Genomic DNA, 19,790 nt, shown 5'->3' on the forward strand with positions numbered 1-19,790 from the left:
ATGTCCACCACCACTCCTTATGTCAATGTGTAGCTTCTATTTGCAGGTAAGGTACAGAAGAGATGTATTGCCTGACTGCTTATGGTGGTGACTTAACAGATTTGAGGCACGCCCTTTGGGGTGTTGCCCTTTCAGAAACCACAGCAATTATTGCTGAATTAATTGGTGTAATTTGTCTTTGATGGAGGAGTGTGCCTGTGGGGGTGAAGTCAAATGGAGTAGATATATTGAAAGCCTGAACTCTTCACTCAATAAATCCCTGCCTGCTGAGTGCCAGGGCAGGGAGGTTCCGAGAGCATCATACCGTGAGAAGTGGCTTGCGGCAAAGTAAAGTGGACACTGGTATCAGTCATTAGCCATGGGTAGTGCCAGAACAGGCAGCCTCTGAACATACTTGGGAACACCTTGCCAAGAGACAAGTGCTATGTAGTCATGAAGTTGCCTGCATGGTACAACGAAAGGAAAGCTCCGGGCATGCACTGAGTCCAACAGAACTAACTGAGCCTTCGCAGCCTGTGCCTCCAGACCTATTACACCTATTACACAATGGACTGAAGAACTAAATGCCCTTGCTACGTGTAAACATATTATTATGGGTTTGTGGGTGCCTTGACTCACCTGACGGCTAAATTCCTCACTTCTAATGGTGCTGAATTTAACAGTGTGAAAATACAGGCCAGGTTTCCCACCCCCTACCAGGAAATTGCTTGGGAGAAAATGGGCCATTGTTATTGTTTAGTCATGTCTGACTCTTCCTGACCCCATGGACCAGAGCACGCCCGGCACTCCTGTCTTCAACTGCCTCCCGCAGTTTGGTCAGACTCATGTTCGTAGCTTCGAGAACACTGTCCAACCATCTCGTCCATGGAGACGAGATATAGAAGCATGATTAGTCACACCAACAGGGTAAAGAACAGCTTCTATCCATGGGCTGTTAGGCTGCTGAATGAAAGGATAACAACTGGGCAACTGACTTTCGGGTTTGGTGTGTGTGTGTCAGTAAACGAGGGGAATTAAGACTAAGAGAGCTGAGTGGAGGTGCTTGTGTAATCTCACTGTATACAAATTGTACAAGTGACAATAAAGTATTTCAACTTTCAACCTATATTATCAAGACAACTTTACGAGCTTAGTCTAAACATATCAGCATGTTATCCTTAGAGCAGTGTTTACTCATGTACTCTTCAAACCATAACCATTGTGACCTTAATTTCTGGTGTGTTTGATATCTTATTGCTGCAGTTAATTTTTCCAATTCTATAAATTCTGTTAATTTGTATAGCCAATCCTCTTTTGAGGGTATATAATTTCCCTTCCAGTTCTTTGCAAGGAGTAACCTGGCTGCTGCAGTTGCATAAAAGAATAATTTCCCCCTGTCTTGTGGTATTTCATCTCCTATTATACTCAGTAACTACTGAATCTTCATTGCACCACCTGAATTTGCCAATATGTGAGTCAATCCCACCTGGAAACGCCTTAAAAATACGTTTCTAGCTAGTGCAAGTAGAAAGGGGGGGTCCTATAGGGGGTTTCTTGCAGGCATCAGTTCGGCTGCTGTGAGAACAGGATGCAGGACTAGAAGGGCCGGATCCAGCAGGTTCTTACAGTGACCCAGAGGTGTTCAAGACATTGGGTCACAACAAAAGGTAAAAGTTCTGTGAGATAAGCTTGCAATGTGCATTGTCTCAATAACGTTATTTGCCACACCTGTGGCTGGGTGGGGTTAGAGGCTCACAGGTGCTTGAAGGCTACATCCCTAGGGCTGGAGGTGGAGCATGTTATTCTTCAGTAGGATGTGCAAGGATTTTAGTCTGACTGACTCTCTTAGTGGAGGTGAGAGGTATATGCTTGGCTCTTGTCCAGTGGGGAGTTTTCTCAGAATGGAAGCGGGTTGCTTTCAGATCTTCCAGAAGTTATGGAGGTGAGTGGCTTTTGAAATACCTATGTGGTACTTGGGGGTCTTTATGCAAAAATTGATGAGGAGGAAATAACATGAAAAGCTCCAGTTTCTTTCCAATATACGTGGATTTTTAACTAGGAGGAAATTCGACTTTTACACTTACCTTGGAAGGCATGTTGCCTCAAGCGCGAGTAGTTCTTTGTGGTGTTATAATAGCCAAAAAATCCCTTACATTTTATTAACTCACATTAGTTGGTGGCACCATGTATATATTGTATGCTATCTGATTGCAAATTAAGATACAATCCAGTAATGATACAAAAGTGTTGTAATCATATTATTAGCCTACTGTGTTGCTTGTGGGTTGTCATTTGTTTTGTGTAGCTGAATGAGGAGTGGGTTGCCATGATGGGGCTATTTCTTAAGAGCTGCAACTCTCGTGAATTGAAGGTTGGCTGAAAACACAAAGGCCCGCAGAGAATAATGATGCCCATTTGCCTGGAGACTTTTCTGCATACAGTCCCATTTTCTTGGCATTTGAGACTTCAGCCGGATTTTGGAATTGCAGAGAATTTCAGGCGCTTGTTTTTATGTGCTCAGCTTTAAAAAACTGTTGGTTTTCCCGTGTGGGAGGTTTTATCAAACTTGGGGATACAGAATCACTTTCTGAGATGCATAGAAGTTACACTTCGGTCTCATCTTTGTTTCCCTCTGCATGTTAAACAAAGGCGAATGGCAAATATCTTGGACTTTGGTTGCATATGGTGGGAGAGGCACATGCTGCTTGTATAAAATGCATACACATGATGATCAGAAATCATACACGTAAATAGGATCCGAAATGCAGTTTTTGCCACATGCAGGTTCCCATTTTCTGGGTATAAAAGAAAATGTTATTGTAACTGCTTGTAAAATTTAAAACTAACCCTTTTCCTGCTTTTATGAAGGTCACCCCAAGACATTTTGGAGCTGGAAGTGGGAAATCAAATGGCAACTTCTCCTGCTAATTTAATATAGCTAAGTGGCACCCAGCAACATGGAATCAATGTAATACTCCTATTTGTATTTTCAAAGTATAGGGAATTTTCAGATTCCGAAAGGAGAAATTGTGGAGATTTAGAAAGGAGAAATTGTAGGACAGCAGTACTTTAATAACGCCCTATGAACAAGGAAGAATTAATGCTGGCACAAGGGCTCACAACCCATAATAAGCAGGATGAACCATAAGTAAAATTCCAAATAATTCTTAATATATATTTCAAGGCTCTTATGCACTATGTTATTTTCTCTTTTATGGTTTTATTTGTAAAATGCCTGATAAAGGTTTGAGAAGTAAAATTCCAAATGTGAATGTTGCAAATATTCTGAAATGCCAAGAGTAGTATTCTGCAATTTCAGACTCACCCCCCAAAAAAAACAAAAACAAAAATGGTTTTGGAATTTGTATGATTATTTGCATATTGTCTTATAAGAACATACAAAGGATAAGTATGTTGCAAACTGCATTTTCTTATTTGCAGTGTGTTGCAGCGGGTGCTACACTAGCAATAAAGCAATAAACCATGATGACAAGATGAAATTGCGGAAGGCACCCCAAAATGAGGCGGGAGCTCCCTTTTATTAAGAATTTGTCACAAAGTTAGTGATTAACAGGCAGCACAACCTTCAATGACAGCTGGACAATTCCAAGAGAGGTGGTGTTCCTGAGCATGTCACATCCTGTCATAGGATCTCCGCCATAGAGGAAGTGCCTGGTCCTCACATACTCCTCAGACCTCGCCCTGTCACATGCCTACTCCTTAAACATCCCCCTCCTCTCCATCTTGGTGTTTTTCCACCTTTCCATTGTTCTCCCTCTGACTTGGGCGTGACCCCTGTGGTTCTGTCCTGATTCCCTTGCTCAAGCCCGTTTCTTCCAGATCTGACATGTCCCACTCAGCTATCCCTGGATCTGTCATGACCTCCTGCCCTGCTATGTCCCTTCAACCTCTTTCCACAAACCTGTACATTTATATTAACGTATTGCATGGCCTGCCAGTGCAATACTATCAATTATGCTTTTGTGTGGTTTGCCAACACGATCCTAAAATCGTTCCTACAGCAGTGTCAGCTTCCCAGCTGTGACTGCTTACCTTTTAATCTGCAAAAAGGTAATTCGCTGAATTTAAGGGAGTGAATTCTCGGGAACCAAATTAATTACATTGTATGCACTGCAACGACAAACAATATTGTTACCTTATAAGAACTTTTAGCTCAGGCGTCAGCAACCTTTTCAGCCGTGGGCCGGTCCACCGTCCCTCAGACCATGTGGTGGGCCGGACTATATTTTGGTGGGGAAAATGAACGAATTCCTATGCCCCACAAATAACCCAGAGATGCATTTTAAATAAAAGCACACATTCTACTCATGTAAAAACACTGATTCCTGGACTGTCCGCGGGCCGGATTGAGAAGGCGGTTGGGCCGCATCCGGCCCACGGGTCTTGGGTTGCCTACCCCTGCTTTAGCTGAACAGTAAACACTGGGCTGGCTTGGAAACTGATCCTGTGCTCTGCTTTCTTACAGACTCAAGTACATCTGTGTGATAATCTTCAGTTTATGTGTTGTATTCTATGTCTCCATGATGAAAGGGCGGCTAACCGAAATCAAACTGGGGTGGGATGAAACTCCATTGTCCTTGAAGCTTTTGCCAGAAGAAAAATACAAGTCCATGTTCTTGTTTGATGGATTTTGGTAAGCTCTGCAAACGCAATTTCTTATTCTAAAAAAAGTTTATTATTTTTTAAGGCATGAGACCAGGGAAATCCAGCTCTCCCTCGCTTCTGAATCCCAAATCATTCAGCTGAAATGTTGCTTTTCACTGTGTGATTAAGCCAATGCTGGTGCCAGGCTATTCTCCACCCTAGGCAAGGTTAACTACTTGTGACCCCTGCTAATTTCCACCACCACCACCCGCTAACTTCAGTTTTCAAAACAGGTGTCTTGTTAAAAAAAAGAAAAGAAAATGTCTTGTTTAAAAAAAGAAAAGAAAAGCACAAAACTTGAAACTGCGAAAATTATTTTAAATTGCAAGAATAAGTAATGCAACAATCTTTCATTATATTTCTCAAATACAAAAGAAAATGTTTTAGCACAGAGATCATTTTGAATAATCTTGTGAATTGTGATGGTTTCTCTTTTTTTTTTATCGGCCACAGATCACTAGAAAAATGAATACATTTTTTAAAAATAAGATTAAGATGTGACTAAGATTTAAAATTAGGAGCATTTTCACTTTTTACGTATATTGCATGACCAACAATCGACTCTACAGTCTATTTCATATATGCAGAAAAAAAGACAATTATAATTATTAATCACTTCAAAAATTATATTTTACTTTTTATATTTGGGAGAATTTCATCAGAAATTTATAAAATATAACAAAAACGACACACATAAAAAGAATTCTAATTGTGGATTACTTTGAAAATGATAATATTCTTCAAAATATAAAGTAAAAGTAAAATATTAGAAAAGTATGAAATACTACAAAAACTAATCGGTTTAAAACTGTACCCCTGAAGGAAGTACATAGCCTTCGGCTATCGATAAGATCATCACATACCTACCCTCGCAAGAGCAGCTGCCAAAGGGGATGAGCAGCTACAGTGGGCAAGAACACTACATACTCATCCTTGCAGGGACAACATTCCTTACGAAGTAAGCAGCTACAAAGGGCCTTAGGAAATACGAGACATGAGCTGAAAACAGATAATCGGAGAATTGTGGAGTTGGAGGAGACCATGGGGGCCGTCCAATCCAACCTGCCAAGCAGGAAACACCACCAGAGTATTCTTGATGTGGCTATCAAGCCTCTGCTATCAAGACCTTTAAGGCTATCAAGACCTTTAAGGAAGGAGACTCCACCGCATTACTTGCTGGCAAATTCCACTGCCAAACAGCTCTCACCAGGGCAGTCTCGAGCAGGTCGGCTGCCCTGGCGCTGAGGGGTGGAGATCGCCCTGGCACACCGCACCACCGGGGGTCTACCTAGAATCGGCCCTGGCTCTCACTGTCAGGAAGTTCTTCCTAATGCTTAGGTGGAATCTTCTTTCTTGTAGTTTGAATCCATTGCTCTGTGTCCACTTCTCTGGAGTAGCAGAAAGCAACCCTTCACCCTCCACCCTGGCAGATGGAGGGAGGCGGGGTTTGCTGGTCCACCACATGAGAAAGCTTGAGAAACACCGATTTACTGGAAAGGAGGAGCACTTCCTTCAAAGGAATAATCTGTTACACTTCTACCGTACAGTTAACAACTTATTCCTTTAAAGCAAGTTTTCAGCCCATCACAAGTGCTTCAGGCCTTCCTCTTCTTGGTGTACAATGACTGTCGGCTTGTTTGTTTTATTCTTTTCAAACTTTATTAAGTCAAAAACACAGCTCTGACTCTCAGCTTCTGCCTCCCGACTCCTAGCCGGCTCTTGGCTCAGCGGCTGGCTTTTGTCCTCCTCACTTCCAGCCAGGTGAAGGAGGGACACTTCACAAGCTTACTTGCTTGACTAGTTCAGCAATGGAATCCTCCATTCAATTTTAACCTTTGCTAGATCCGGGACGCCAGGAATTGGAAGGGACTTTGGCATCGTGCAGACCACACACAGCCCTGCCCCGAAATCGCAGCAGCGTCATAAAATTGTCATTGACTTCCTTGGGAGGCAATAGCTTCTGGTGATGGATATGCATCTGATAAGCTCACTTTGCTGGTTGCTCCCTGGCACATTAGGATTTTTATATCGGCTATCATAGAAGCATTTGGATCAATGGTCTTCTAAGTGACTCCTATGCTCTTGTTTTGGTATTAATATTTTATTGAAATAATGTCAATTATGAAGATATAAAGTGATACCTGCGGGGGGGGGGGGGGGTGATGAGGAAAGAAAAAAGAACAAAAATGTGTAGAAAGGAACAATATACAAAAATGCAATGCAATGTGCTCCCATACATTCTTATATAAATATATATGGTGTTATTATCCTACTCCAGGGGTGGCCAACTCCCAAGAGACTGCGATCTACTCACAGAGTTAAAAACTGGCAGTGATCTACCCACTTTTAGGGGGTTCAGTTCAGGTCAAAACTGTTGAGCTTTTTTTAGGAAGGAAAGCCCTGGTTGTTGTTGTTGTGTTTTTTTTCGGGAGGAGGAAGGTCAGTTTTGGGGGGCTTCAGGTCATACGTAATTGTTGAGCTTTTTTCCAGGGAGGAGGAGGGAATTCCCATTTGGGAGGGGGTCAAGGCTTTTGTCATGGATATGGCATGGGAGTTATAGTATGAACAACTCTGAATCCTTGGTCAAGAGCAATGGATGCTGGGAGAGACAGCAAGAGCAGGCTGGGCCTTTAACAAAACTTGCCAAGTCCCTCTCTGCTAGTTCCAATTAGCTGCCTGCAAAGGAATGTGGTAATTGCCTTTGGCTGAAGAAGAAACACCGGTGTTCCCTATTTCCTTATGGTACGGATGGGAGGGGGTTTAATCACTCTATCCTGTCCACCTGGGGTCGGCTTGACCCTGATGAGTTGGGAGGGAATGAGAGAACTGTCTTACTATCTGCTAGTATTAGATCAGAGTGTGAAGTAAGACAGGTGAAGACAAATGGGTTACACCTGAAATCATTGGTAAACTGCTAATTGGAGCCTCATTTCCATTGGTGGGAAAACGGAAACCCACCTGACCCTTTCCCCATAACTTGGGAGTTCTAGCATTAGAACTTTGCATTTTGCCACTTGCAATTTTGCCAGAGCTTCTGCCAGTATGAAGCTGTGAGAAGAGAAGGGGGGCCTGCGGGCTGCGCCTTCTGAAAGCTTTGCAACAAGTTGTATCTGCATAACCGTATGTATCCTTTAGTTAGAGCAATTTGTATGCTTATGTTTATTATTTGCGATCTCTGTACCCTCACAAGAAATGTGCACTGCTATTTTTAAGTTGTATGTTTTACACTTTTTAATAAAGCTTTGAAAAGGTATATTTTGGTTTGGACCTTGAGTATTGTTCAGGGTGGGGCAACTAGTCCGGTCCCTTGACCATTTGGTCGCATACTGAGTGTTGGGCTGCACAAGTGAGTGTGCCTGGGTTTGAGTAAAGAAACCAAACCAGTTGAATTTCTGCCTGCTTTATTAAGAGTAGTCAGAGGCTTGCAACCTTGTAACAAGGCGGAGAGCTTTCCCTTTTGGGCTCTCTGGCCAGGTGCAAGTGAGAAAGGGTGGTGGTAGCGAACTACTGGGAAATTCAGCTCACAAGAGAAGTGCCGAGTTGTGTGTTTCCCACAAGCTGCTCAAGCCAGGAGATTGGCTGGGACAGGCAAGTGAGAGCCACCGACCATTACAGCTTTTTTTTTAGGGGAGCCAAAGTTGTTGAGCTTCTTTGAAGGGAGCCAGCAATCTGCCAGTGATCTACCACAGACGTCCAGTGATCTACCAGTAGATCATGATCTACCTGTTGGACGTGCCTGTGACCTAGTACTTATGCAGATAATAATAGTCTACTACACTCTGTACAAACTCATTCCAAATGTTGCAATATTTATCCAAAGGCTACGTCTGTAAGCATAGGTCTGTTCATAAGTTGTGAGTGTTGTCATATAGACAATATATTCCAAATCCTTCTAACTGAGTTAGTTGTTTCCAGAGTCGCCTGGGATTTCAAATATTTTGATCCTAGTACCGGTATTGTCCAACCAACTAAAGGTATATTCTAGGATTGTCCACGTCAAAAAATTAAGACCAACAATGGGTTTCCAATATCTAATACTTGGTATAATGGTGTAGTTCCAAATTCTTTAATTTGTAACTGCATTCTCTGCAGGGATATTCTTGGTGGTGTTGAGCCCCAAAGACATTTGCTAAACAGGAAATATGATCCAGATATATAAACTGGAAGTCATTTCAGAATATAAATAAATCTGGGAATAATACTCATTTTGAGAGCATTCACCCTTGCCCACCACCCTTCTGAAGAAACCTCTTTTTATTAATTTATATTACCTGTGACTGTGTTATGCATCTCTTGGTATTAACATACCTAGGTATTTAATAGATTTGGAACAAATCCGGAATTTATGCCAATACCTGTAGGTCAAAATCTGATAGACATTCATGCAAGGAATAGCGACTCCTGTGCTGTTCTTGTTGTGATTGGGAATTCGTAAATATTGTTCGTGTATTTTTGTATACACTCAAAGCTGGTTTGGAAACCAGAGGTTCTACTGTATTCTGAGATTGCTTTATTTGTTTGTTTGTGCTTTGTTCAGTTTATTACAATTAAATACATCATACCAGATGTAGCTCATAACTTAAAACTCCCGGAAGAGAAGAAAACACAGCTTCTAACAAGCGCATTGAATTTTACACAACCATCCACTTCGTTCTATGATCTCGCAGATGGAAAGCTATGTTACCAGTGGAAACGAAGATGGTGACTTATGTTTGAGGAGTCAATATAAATTTATATACATTTGAGACTTGTTACTTAAAGCCTTTTAAAAAAATTCTTGTGACAATTTATCAGTTACAATTTAAATATTTTCTGTGTTGCCTTGTCTAAGCCAGTGTTTTTCAACCTTTTTTGGGCAAAGGCACACTTGTTTCATGAAAAAAATCATGAGGCACACCACCATTAGAAAATGTTAAAAAAATTAACTCTGTGCCTATATTGACTATATATAAAGTAATTCTCCCACGGCACACCAGGCAACATCTCGCGGCACACTAGTGTGCCACGGAACAGTGGTTGAAAAACACTGGTCTAAGCAGATAGTAATTTGCATTTCTGATGTTATGTAACTTGTCATTGCTGATTTGTGTTTTATTTTCTGGAAGTAATAGCATTTATTTCAAACTTTACATTGATTTTATTGGTGTTGCACTGAAATTACTGTACCATGTAGATACGCTTATTAAAGAACGTACTCATGTAGCGGACCTGAGTTTTTAAAATATTCTTTCACTTTAAAAGCTACATTTCATACATACACAACATAATTAGAATTCAAAGTTCATGGCACATATATGGTTAGTGGCAGGCTTAGTGATTAACTTGAGTCGTTCACTTTGAATTTTCAAGTATGGTGCAAAAAAAAAGTGAATTCACTGCATTGCCCCATTGAATAAAAATATCTGTACAGTTTTTGTTTGCATTCTGAACAAGTTTACCCATGAATAAACATATATGTTAACTAATTATATAATTTTCAATGCATTAAAATGAATATTCTCCTATTTTAAATAAAAATTCTTTAATATTCTCATTAATCGAGAATATTGTAACACCGAACTGCTAACAATTAATTTTGCTAAAACTAAAATTGTCCGCTTTGGCCTCTCCTTTAGGAAATACAATTGGAATATGAAGGGAAATGCCATAGATCAAACTAAGAACTTCCAATATTTAGGCATCACCTTCTCTTACAACGCCAAATTCTTAGCACATTGGACCACATCTGCCACCTCACCTAACGCCATTCTTAAACTATTTAAAAGGAAAGGTGCTGGCTTCCTTCCTATGGCCTTAAAAGTCTTTCAGGCAAAATCTCTGGCCCAACTTCTTTATGGTTCACAAATCGGACTCTCTGCCAATCTTAAGATTCTCGAAACAGTTCAATCAAAATTTCTTTGATCCCTATTCGGCACCCCTAAAAGCACATCTAATGTAATATTAAGACAAGAGGCAAAAACAATTATTACTCAGAGGCTTTTTGAAATTGAACTGCAAAAAGATGATGCCTTACTTCCTAAGAACTACAGGTGTCTAAAATCTTGGCCTAATCTGGCAGCTGCCCCGTACCTATCCAATATTATCTATGAATCTTATAGATGGGCCTTTTCCAGAGCCCGATTTGATGCGATGCCTTCAGCTGTCTTACACGGCAAATTCTTGCGTATACCAATCGAAGAGCGCCTCTGTCCATGCATGTCAAACAAGGTGGAATCTATTATTCACATTCTTCTATTCTCTGAATTCTATAATGAAGAACGATTGCGACTCCTTTTACCCCTATTATCAAAATTCACACCCTTGCAATAACCCCGAAACGTTACGCAAATTCCTTCTGGAAGACTCTTTGAGCTCAGTATCCTACGCTGTGGCCAAATTCTGCGCCTTAGCTATTAAAAAACGTAAATCTCTTTTATTGAATAACATATTATAACAATTTGTCCTGCCCTCTGATGATGATATTGCGGCTACAGTTCTTAGATAAATTTCTTATTCTTTTATGGTGTTTTATTCTGCTGGACCTGTATTTTAAGTATTGTATATTGACTGTTAAAACCCCATATCAGTTGCTTTTATTGTTCATGTAGAGAATTCTGCAGAATTTCTGGTTTAATATGCTGGCTGTTTGCCGTAATAAACATTGATTTGACTTGACACGGAGACTTGCCAATTGAGAAATAATTAACTGCCAATAGTTTCAGTGTTCCCTATCGAAGAACTGTGTGTTCTCTTTTTGTTGCAAGCTGTGTTCTTGAAGCATTTCTGGAATATACAAATATGTATTTAATATAAGAACATTTTTCTTTAATTCTCCCTAAGGTTTATACTTTGTGGACAATTCCTATTGTTTAATATGATTTCAAGCATGGTTGGGTCTCCTTACAATGTAAGATGTTGTGCAGCTACTCACGAAAAGTGACTTTATTTTATACAGTATTAATGGCCCATAACTTTTATTTATTTTTTCCTCCTTTCTCTCCTGTCTGCCCCTCTCCACCCTGTCCAAAACAGGCTAGGACCAAAAAACCGCTGCGAGTGTGTTGGAGCCAAAAAACTGACAGTCTATCAGTTGGGGAACTATATTGATAAGGATAAGCTTGCTGCTGTCACAGAAAGGCGCGAAAAGGAATTCGTGGATTATCAGCGACGGTAATGTTAACTTACCCACGTGCACAGAACTGCATTTTCAAGAACTATACAAAATAACTGGAAGAATTCTGGTGGATCACAAGGGTTATCTTCATGAATTTGACCAGGGATCGGGAACCTGTGTTCATCCGCCTTCCCCGCTGAAATATGTTATTGAACTCTAGCTCCCATTAGCTCCAGTCACCATGGTTGATGTTGTGGGATGAGGGCAATCACACCTGGAGGTTCCCCATATCTGGATTAGGCAAAAATGGTTGTCTCCACAACAGATTATTAGAGAACCATGCAGTACTTTCCAAAAAGCTTCAGTTCCTTGCAGTTGGTGTCCCATATAAATGACACTTTCCCCAGCGCCAACAGCATCTCAAAATAAAACCTGGACCACAGTTAAAAGCCTCTTGAAACCAACCTAATTCTATGAGGTTCATTTGCACTCTTCCTTGAAACGAATGCTCCTTTACAAATGTTGTTGTTGTTTAGTCTTGTCCGACTCTTCGTGACCCCATGGACCAGAGCACACCAGACACTCCTGTCTTCCACTGCCTCCCGCAGTTTGGTCAGACTCATGTTGGTAGCTTTGAGAACACTGTCCAACCATCTCGTCCTCTGTTGTCCCCTTCTCCTTGTGCCCTCCATCTTTCCTAACAGCAGGGTCTTTTCCAGGGAGTCTTCTCTTCTCATGAGGTGGCCAAAGTATTGGAGCCTCAGCTTCAGGATCTGTCCTTCCAGTGAGCACTCAGGGCTGATTTCCTTCAGAATGGATAGGTTTGATCTTTTTGCAGTCCATGGGACTCTCAAGAGTCTCCTCCAGCACCATAATTCAAAAGCATCAATTTTTTTTAAAAAAAATATTTTATTGGTTTTATAACAAATACAAGAAATGTAAGAAACATGTAGATATAATAAAAAGAAAAAAGAAAGAAAAACCATAGAAAAACAAATACTTATTCACATTTGAGCTGACATATCATCAAACTTAGGTTTCCTTAACAATATAACACTCAAATATACTTTCTTACTCTATCGACTTCCTCCTTCCCCCCTTCCACGTTTCTATTTATAACTAATATTGCACTCTCTACTTCTGTTTTTTATTTTTTAAACAAACAATTTCCTTACTTGTGATGCCCCCACTCGCAACATGGCTTCTGAAGGCTCAAGTCCTGTCTCTTTGCTTTGACCTAGGTATCCCTTCCAGACGAAAGATGTCCTTATTGCTCAGCCAAGCACTCCTTTAAGCTATCCGATTCAAGGAGCTGAAGTGATGCCTTTGCACACTATGGTAATTCCAGGTATGTTAACAGATGTAGCTGAATGACATTTGGAAGCGTTAAACAGTTAAGGAAGGTTATTGACCTAAGGCAGGGGTCAGCAAACTTTTTTTGGAGGGGGCCGGTTCACCGTCCCCCAGACCTTGTGGTGGGCCGGACCATACCTGCCAAGTTTCTGCCAGAAAATAAGGGATCAGCAGACTGGAAGTAGCGCCGCCTCCATTTTGGAATGGGGTGGAGCATGCTCAGAAGTGACTTTCGATGCTGCTCTGCCCAGTTCCAAAATGGCTGCCACGCCGGAAGTCGCGCTGTGGCCATTTTGGAACTGGGCAGAGCAGCATCGAAAGTCACTTCTGAGCATGCTCTGCCCAGTTCCAAAATGGCGGCAGCGCCAGAAATCGCTTCTGTGCATGTCCAGAGACTTCAGACATGCGCAGAAGGAGCCTCCCCCGGACGGTAAGTAAACCGGGAGAAAACAAAAAAATCTGTTTTTCCAGCTGGGAACGGCTAGAAAAACGTGGGTTTCCTGGGGAATACGGGAGACTTGGCAGCTATGGGCCGGACTGCGTGTGCACGGTGGAGGGGGCATCTCTCCCCCTCTTTCTCCCAGCCCCTCCCCTCCCCCTGCCTACCTATGCTGCTGCCGTTGGGCTGCTTGTCCCTCTGCCGCTGCCGACAGCCGACAGCCTCTGCCGCTCACAAGGGCAGGCATAGGAGCCACGGTTGGGAAAGCACAGCACCTCTCCCAACCACGGCTCCTGTGCCTGCCCTTGTGAGGGCTGCTTTCAGGCCGCTTGTCCTTGCTGCTCGCAAGGGCAGGCACAGGAGCAGCGGTTGGCAGAGTGCAGCACAGCGCCTCTCCGGAGCCAGCCAGCCCTTTCGGAGAGCACTGTGCTCTGCCAACTGCGGCTCCTGTGCCTGCCCTTGCGAGCAGCAGAGGCTGGCGGCAGCGGCGGGACTAGCGGCCCGAAAAGGCTGGCTGGCTCTGGAGAGGCGCTGCCCAAAATGGCGCTTAGCCAGCTCAGCCCAGCCCCCTTCCTCCACTACGCAGGGCGGGGAGAAGCCAGGAGGAGGGAGGGAGGAGGCACCGTGGTGTGTGAAAGGGAGAGGTGGAGGAAATGGCGCATGGGGGGTTAACAGGGGGGAATTAACAGAATCACCGATCCACGGAACGTCTGCGGGGCGGATCCTGAGGGCAATTGGGCCCGATCCAGCCCGCGGACCGTAGTTTGCCACCCCCTGACCTAAGGCTTTAGCCGGTTCTGTACAGCAGAAATTCTAAGTTGACTACTTGACATTTCACTTGGTATCAAGGAGAACATAGACAGGGCACCTGTGTTCCTTAATATTGAATAAACATACGGTATCGTACAAAGCCCTCGGTTGGATTTTAGGTCCTCTAGGCATCTAAGGAGCCTATGGTTGGCAAACTGAGGCAAGAGAGTGAAAAATTAGATGAGCAGTTCAAAGGTCACAGAAATGCTGGTGTTCACAAACTGAAATAATTTTATTTCCTTTCAAACTTTTGGACACAGTGGCCATTTTCCTTAAGAGTGCCACTATAGCTTTTTGTCTGCTTAGCGTGCTGGTTTGGGCTCAATAGTTTCTTTCTCGGGAGAGTATTGCAGCCAACTCCGTAAATCAAGCTTTGCTGGACTTGGGGGTGTGGGGAACAGAAAATTGGACGAGTATTAATGCCAGACCTGGACTTCCTGATCCGTCGCCTGCCCGATCAGACGCAGAAAGCTCGCTCTGAGCTTTTCTGGCGTCCTGAGGAAAGGGGTTTAATCGCGGCAGCTACGCGAACCCCAAAAAAGCCGTGGGTCGAGCTTCTCACGGACGTGGCCACTTGGCAGAGGCTCCTTTTCGCTTCCTCCGACCCCCAGACCCCTAATTAAAGGGGGCTGAGAGCGGCCGGAGTCGGACGGCGTGAGTCACTCAAGTCTTTCACTATCTTCAGGACGCAAAGCTGCGGGTTCTGAAGGGCGGTGAGCGACGGATTTCTTCTAAAAATGCTATAAATCGGATGAATGGACTACCGTGAGTAGAAAGATATAAAAATTTACGAATTTGGACTAATTCTGGATGCGGGAGAACTCTAGAAGCGGAGGTCGGGTTCCCTGTTTAGCGCAAAGGAAAAAAGCAGAGACTGTATGCTGCAGCCGCATAAGAACTGAAAGCGGATAGCTTTATTACTCAGTAAATTAGAAGAAAAGACCCCCACTGGGTCAGGGGCACAATGGGAGTTCGGGACTTTGATGTGTTAATCTCCCCTGAAAAGACTCTGATTTCTTAAAAGGAGAAACGTTTTCTCTTCCTCCCTGGGAGCGCAGACCGATCAGTGTTACAGCGACTGAGCCAAGTGTTTACAAAGTTACTTTTAATCACTGCTTTACTTGGACAGGCAGGCTGTCTGTCGTATTGACAGTAGAAGCTGGCAAAGAGACTAAAAGGTTATAAAGTGCAACGTTCTTTCTCTTCGCCATTGAGCATTTAATAGCTACAGTATAAAGTGAACTCAGACTGTGTGTGCTGCCTCTGGTGGGAAATAAGCGTGAGAAAGGAGCTGAGATAAGAATGACCTTGAGAGTTTATGTATAGAAGCAGCTGCAAGAGAGGGAAAAAACATGACTGAGACTCAGTCTTCAGCTGCAACGGCCTACTTATGAGGAACAGGTTCTTCAAATGCTAAGTTCTCTTAAAGAATCGCAGGATAAAACGACACAGGAGCAACAGAAAACTACTATTGGAAAACTATTTTACTTCGATCCAGACCAACACGGCTACCTACCTGTAACCAGAAAACTACAGAGGAACTGAAATTAATTAAAAACGAACTGGGAATACTAAACAAAGAAATTCAACAGGTGAAGAAACAAGTGACAGGAGTAGAGGAGAGAGTCACGCATTTGGAGACGGAAAAAATAAAGGAGTTAGAGAAACAGAACCTCCAGGCTCAAATCTCGATTGCTATGCTACAACTTAGAGAGGGAGGTGAATTTAAAAATAAGAGCCTTGCCATTGATCGAACAAGATAATTTGAAGGCAACCTTAATACAAGAATTCAAGAGTACATGGGATTTGTCGGAAGAAGAATTGGATGGTCAGATTCTAAAGGCATTTAGGTTTGGGACAAAATCAAGAAAAAATAAAAAATTCGTGGGTGATTGTTTAGTAACTTTCCAGACAAGAGAACAGAGAGATAGAATACTTCAGCTTCATTACCAGAAAACATTGAAGGTAAAAGAAATAAAGATCATTCTTTATAAAGACGTGCCAAAGCTCTTGTTGGACCTCAGGAAGAACTATACAGATTTGACAACAGTGCTGAGTAAAAATAGAATCTTCTTCACCTGGGATTTTCCGGAGGGTCTACATTTTCAATTCCAACAAAAGAAGATAAAGATAAGATCAGTGGAGGACAAGAGAAGATTTTTGGAACAACACGCAGGAGACCTTGGTACCGGGACAGGAGCAGGACCAGAGTTGGACGTCGATACCCCTTCGAGACCTCTGGGAACAGGTTCAGATTTGGGCCTGGGGGCAGGACCAGGAGCAAACGATTAATTCAACATGGCGTTAAGAATTTTATCTTGGAATGTGAACGGCATTAATTCACCTAGGAAAAGACGTGAGGTGTTTCATATTTTGGAAAAACAAAAGTTAGATGTTATTTGCCTTCAAGAGACACACGTGACTAGATTACACAGAAGAATTTTACAAAATAAAAAATTGGGAGAGGATTTTATCACAGCCGATAAAGTGAAAAAACGTGGAGTTGTAATTTATGTAAAAGAGAAATATAAGGCAAAGAGATTGTTCAAGGACGAGGAAGGAAGATATGTTGCAGTGGAAATAACAACGCTAGGCGAGAAATTATTGATAGTAGGAATCTATGCACCAAATGAAGGAAAAGCGGATTTCTATAAGAAACTACACGAGGTCCTTCATGATTATATGGATTACAAGATGATCTTGATGGGAGATTTGAATGGAGCAGTCTCCACATTGATGGACAGATCACAAAGAGACAAAATTACAAATGAGGGAAGATTACCTAAAACATTCTTTGAGATGATTGACGAATTGGACTTAATAGATACTTGGAGACTGAAAAATCCAATGGAAAAGGAACAAACTTTTTTCTCCCAATCAAATCATTCTTGGAGTAGACTAGATTATATATGGATAACAAGAGAACTGACACCAAGAATCTGCAAAGCAGATATATGGCCAAAAACATGTTCAGATCATAATGCTGTTTTTCTGGACTTAAGAATATCGGAGCAGGGTTCTTTCAGATGGAGGATGAATGAAGCATTGCTGAGAAATGAACAAATAAGCATCAAAGCACAGAAAACATTGAAGGACTATTTTGAGATAAATTTGAATACTACGACAGATAAGAGAATAGTATGGGATGCAAGCAAGGCGGTGAGAGGTTTTCTGATTCAACAAAATACAATGAGGAAAAAAAGTCCAAAATGATAAAAAAGGATAAGATATTGACGCAATTAAAAGAAAAAGAGAAGAAATTGAGGGCCAAACCGAATAGTATACGAATTCAGAAAGAAATTAAAGCATTGCAAGCCCAATTTGCATCATTGATTAATCAGGAAATTGAATGGAAAATTAAATGGATGAGACAGAGGACTTTTGAATCAGCAAATAAATGTGGAAAATTACTTGCTTGGCAATTAAGAAAGCAACAGAAGCAGAATACAATAACAAATCTGGTCCAAGACGGAAGAAATATAGAGAACCCAGCTGAGATCAGAAAATGTTTTCAGAAATATTTTTAACAGCTTTATAAAAGTGAAAAAGAGAACATAGAAAAGATTGAGCAGTTTTTGGATAAAAATGGATTGCAGAAGATTCCGGAAGACCAAATTAACTTACTCAATCACCAAATTTCAACGCAAGAAGTAGAAAATGCAATTAATCAAATGCAAATGGGGAAGGCACCAGGACCAGACGGGCTTACAGCCAAATATTACAAGACTTTAAAAGAATGGATGATACAACCTTTGACTGAGTTATGTAATGAAATTTTAAGAGGAGGGAGAGCACCAGACTCTTGGAAGGAAGCATATATTACTCTGATACCTAAACCGGAAACAGATAGAACACAATTGAAGAATTACCGTCCCATCTCCTTGCTTAATGTGGATTACAAAATTTTTGCAAATATTTTAGCTTCTAGATTAAAAAAAGTGTTAGACAAACAAATACATCACGATCAGGCCGGTTTTTTACCCGGCAGACACATGAAAGATAATATTAGGAATATAATTGATGTTTTGGAATTATTACAAGAGAAAATTAATACAAAAGCTATGCTGATCTTCATTGATGTGGAAAAAGCCTTTGATAATATCTCTTGGAATTTTATGAAGAAAAATTTGGAGAAGATGGGGGTGGGTCAAGGTTTTATGAATGGGATTAATGCATGGGCGTAGGCAGGGGGGCAGGAGGGGGCAATTGCCCCCCCTAGAAGCAGGGCCACTGGCCAGCCTGCCCGCCCAGTGCCGTCTGCCTTCTCCCTGGCTGGCTGTGGGGCGGGCGGCGGGAAAGCACCAGAGCCGCGCAAAGTGTTTGGCTGGCTTTCCCTCCCTCCGCCCCACAGCCAGCAAGGGAGAAGGGAAGACGTCCCTTCTAGCCGGCTGGCTGTGGGGCGGGCGGAGGGAAAGCCAGGCAACCGCTTTGCGCGGCTCTGGGGCTTTCCCTCCACCTGCCCCAGCGATTGCAGAGGGGGAGGAGGGAGTCGGAGCAGCCCGATTTCGGGCTGATCCTGGCTCCCCCTCGTCCCTTCCTATCGCGGAGGGGGAGGAGGGAGTTGGAGCAGCCCGATTTCGGGCTGATCCTGGCTCCCCCTCGTCCCTTCCTATCGCGGAGGGGGAGGAGGGAGTCGGAGCAGCCCGATTTCGGGCTGATCCTGGCTCCCCCTCGTCCCTTCCGATCGTGGAGGGGGAGGAGGGAGCCGGAGCAGCTTGATTTCGGGCTGATCCTGGCTCCCCCTCGTCCCTTCCGATCGTGGAGGGGGAGGAGGGAGTCGGAGCATCCCGATTTCGGGCTGATCCTGGCTCCCCCTCGTCCCTTCCGATCGCGGAGGGGGAGGAGGGAGTCGGAGCAGCCCAATTTCGGGCTGATCCTGGCTCCCCCTCGTCCCTTCCGATCGTGGAGGGGGAGGAGGGAGTCGGAGCAGCCCGATTTCGGGCTGATCCTGGCTCCCCCTCGTCCCTTCCGATCGCGGAGGGGGAGGAGGGAGTCGGAGCAGCCCGATTTCGGGCTGATCCTGGCTCCCCCTCGTCCCTTCCTATCGCGGAGGGGGAGGAGGGAGTCGGAGCAGCCCGATTTCGGGCTGATCCTGGCTCCCCCTCGTCCCTTCCGATCGCGGAGGGGGAGGAGGGAGTCGGAGCAGCCCGATTTCGGGCTGATCCTGGCTCCCCCTCGTCCCTTCCTATCGCGGAGGGGGAGGAGGGAGTCGGAGCAGCCCAATTTCGGGCTGCTCCGATGTGGCCCCGCCCCCGCCCCTTGGCCCCGCCCTTGGCCCCGCCCCTTGCTCCCCGCCCCTTGCCCCCCCTGATTTTCATCCTGGCTACGCCCCTGGATTAATGCAATTTATGCTGATCAGAAAGCAAAGATTATCGTAAATAATGTGGTATCAGAAGAGATAAGAATTGAAAAGGGAACGAGACAGGGATGCCCTCTCTCACCTTTACTGTT

General features: G+C 43.3%; 1 protein-coding gene across 7 annotated transcripts in view; it reads left to right on the forward strand.

Annotated features, from left to right (window-relative positions):
• The first annotated feature begins 1,826 nt into the window (after positions 1–1,826).
• Positions 1,827–19,790, forward strand: part of B4GALNT2 (beta-1,4-N-acetyl-galactosaminyltransferase 2 (SID blood group)) — a 51,264-nt gene continuing 33,300 nt past the window's right edge. For 5 of the 7 annotated variants that reach the window (XM_088654572.1, XM_088654570.1, XM_088654573.1 and 2 more), the window contains exons 1-4: positions 1,827–1,921; positions 4,466–4,633; positions 11,656–11,793; positions 12,979–13,085. In XM_088654572.1, coding sequence (XP_088510698.1) covers positions 1,845–1,921; positions 4,466–4,633; positions 11,656–11,793; positions 12,979–13,085 — 490 coding nt within the window. In that variant the 5' untranslated portion in view covers positions 1,827–1,844. Of the gene's footprint in view, positions 1,922–2,847; positions 2,948–4,465; positions 4,634–11,655; positions 11,794–12,978; positions 13,086–19,790 lie in introns of all 7 variants that reach the window. The other 2 variants (XM_088654574.1, XM_088654571.1) reach the window with 1 other exon arrangement.

The sequence above is a fragment of the Zootoca vivipara genome, chromosome 12, assembly GCF_965207765.1.
Source record: "Zootoca vivipara chromosome 12, rZooViv2.hap1.1, whole genome shotgun sequence".
Taxonomy (NCBI): domain Eukaryota; kingdom Metazoa; phylum Chordata; class Lepidosauria; order Squamata; family Lacertidae; genus Zootoca; species Zootoca vivipara.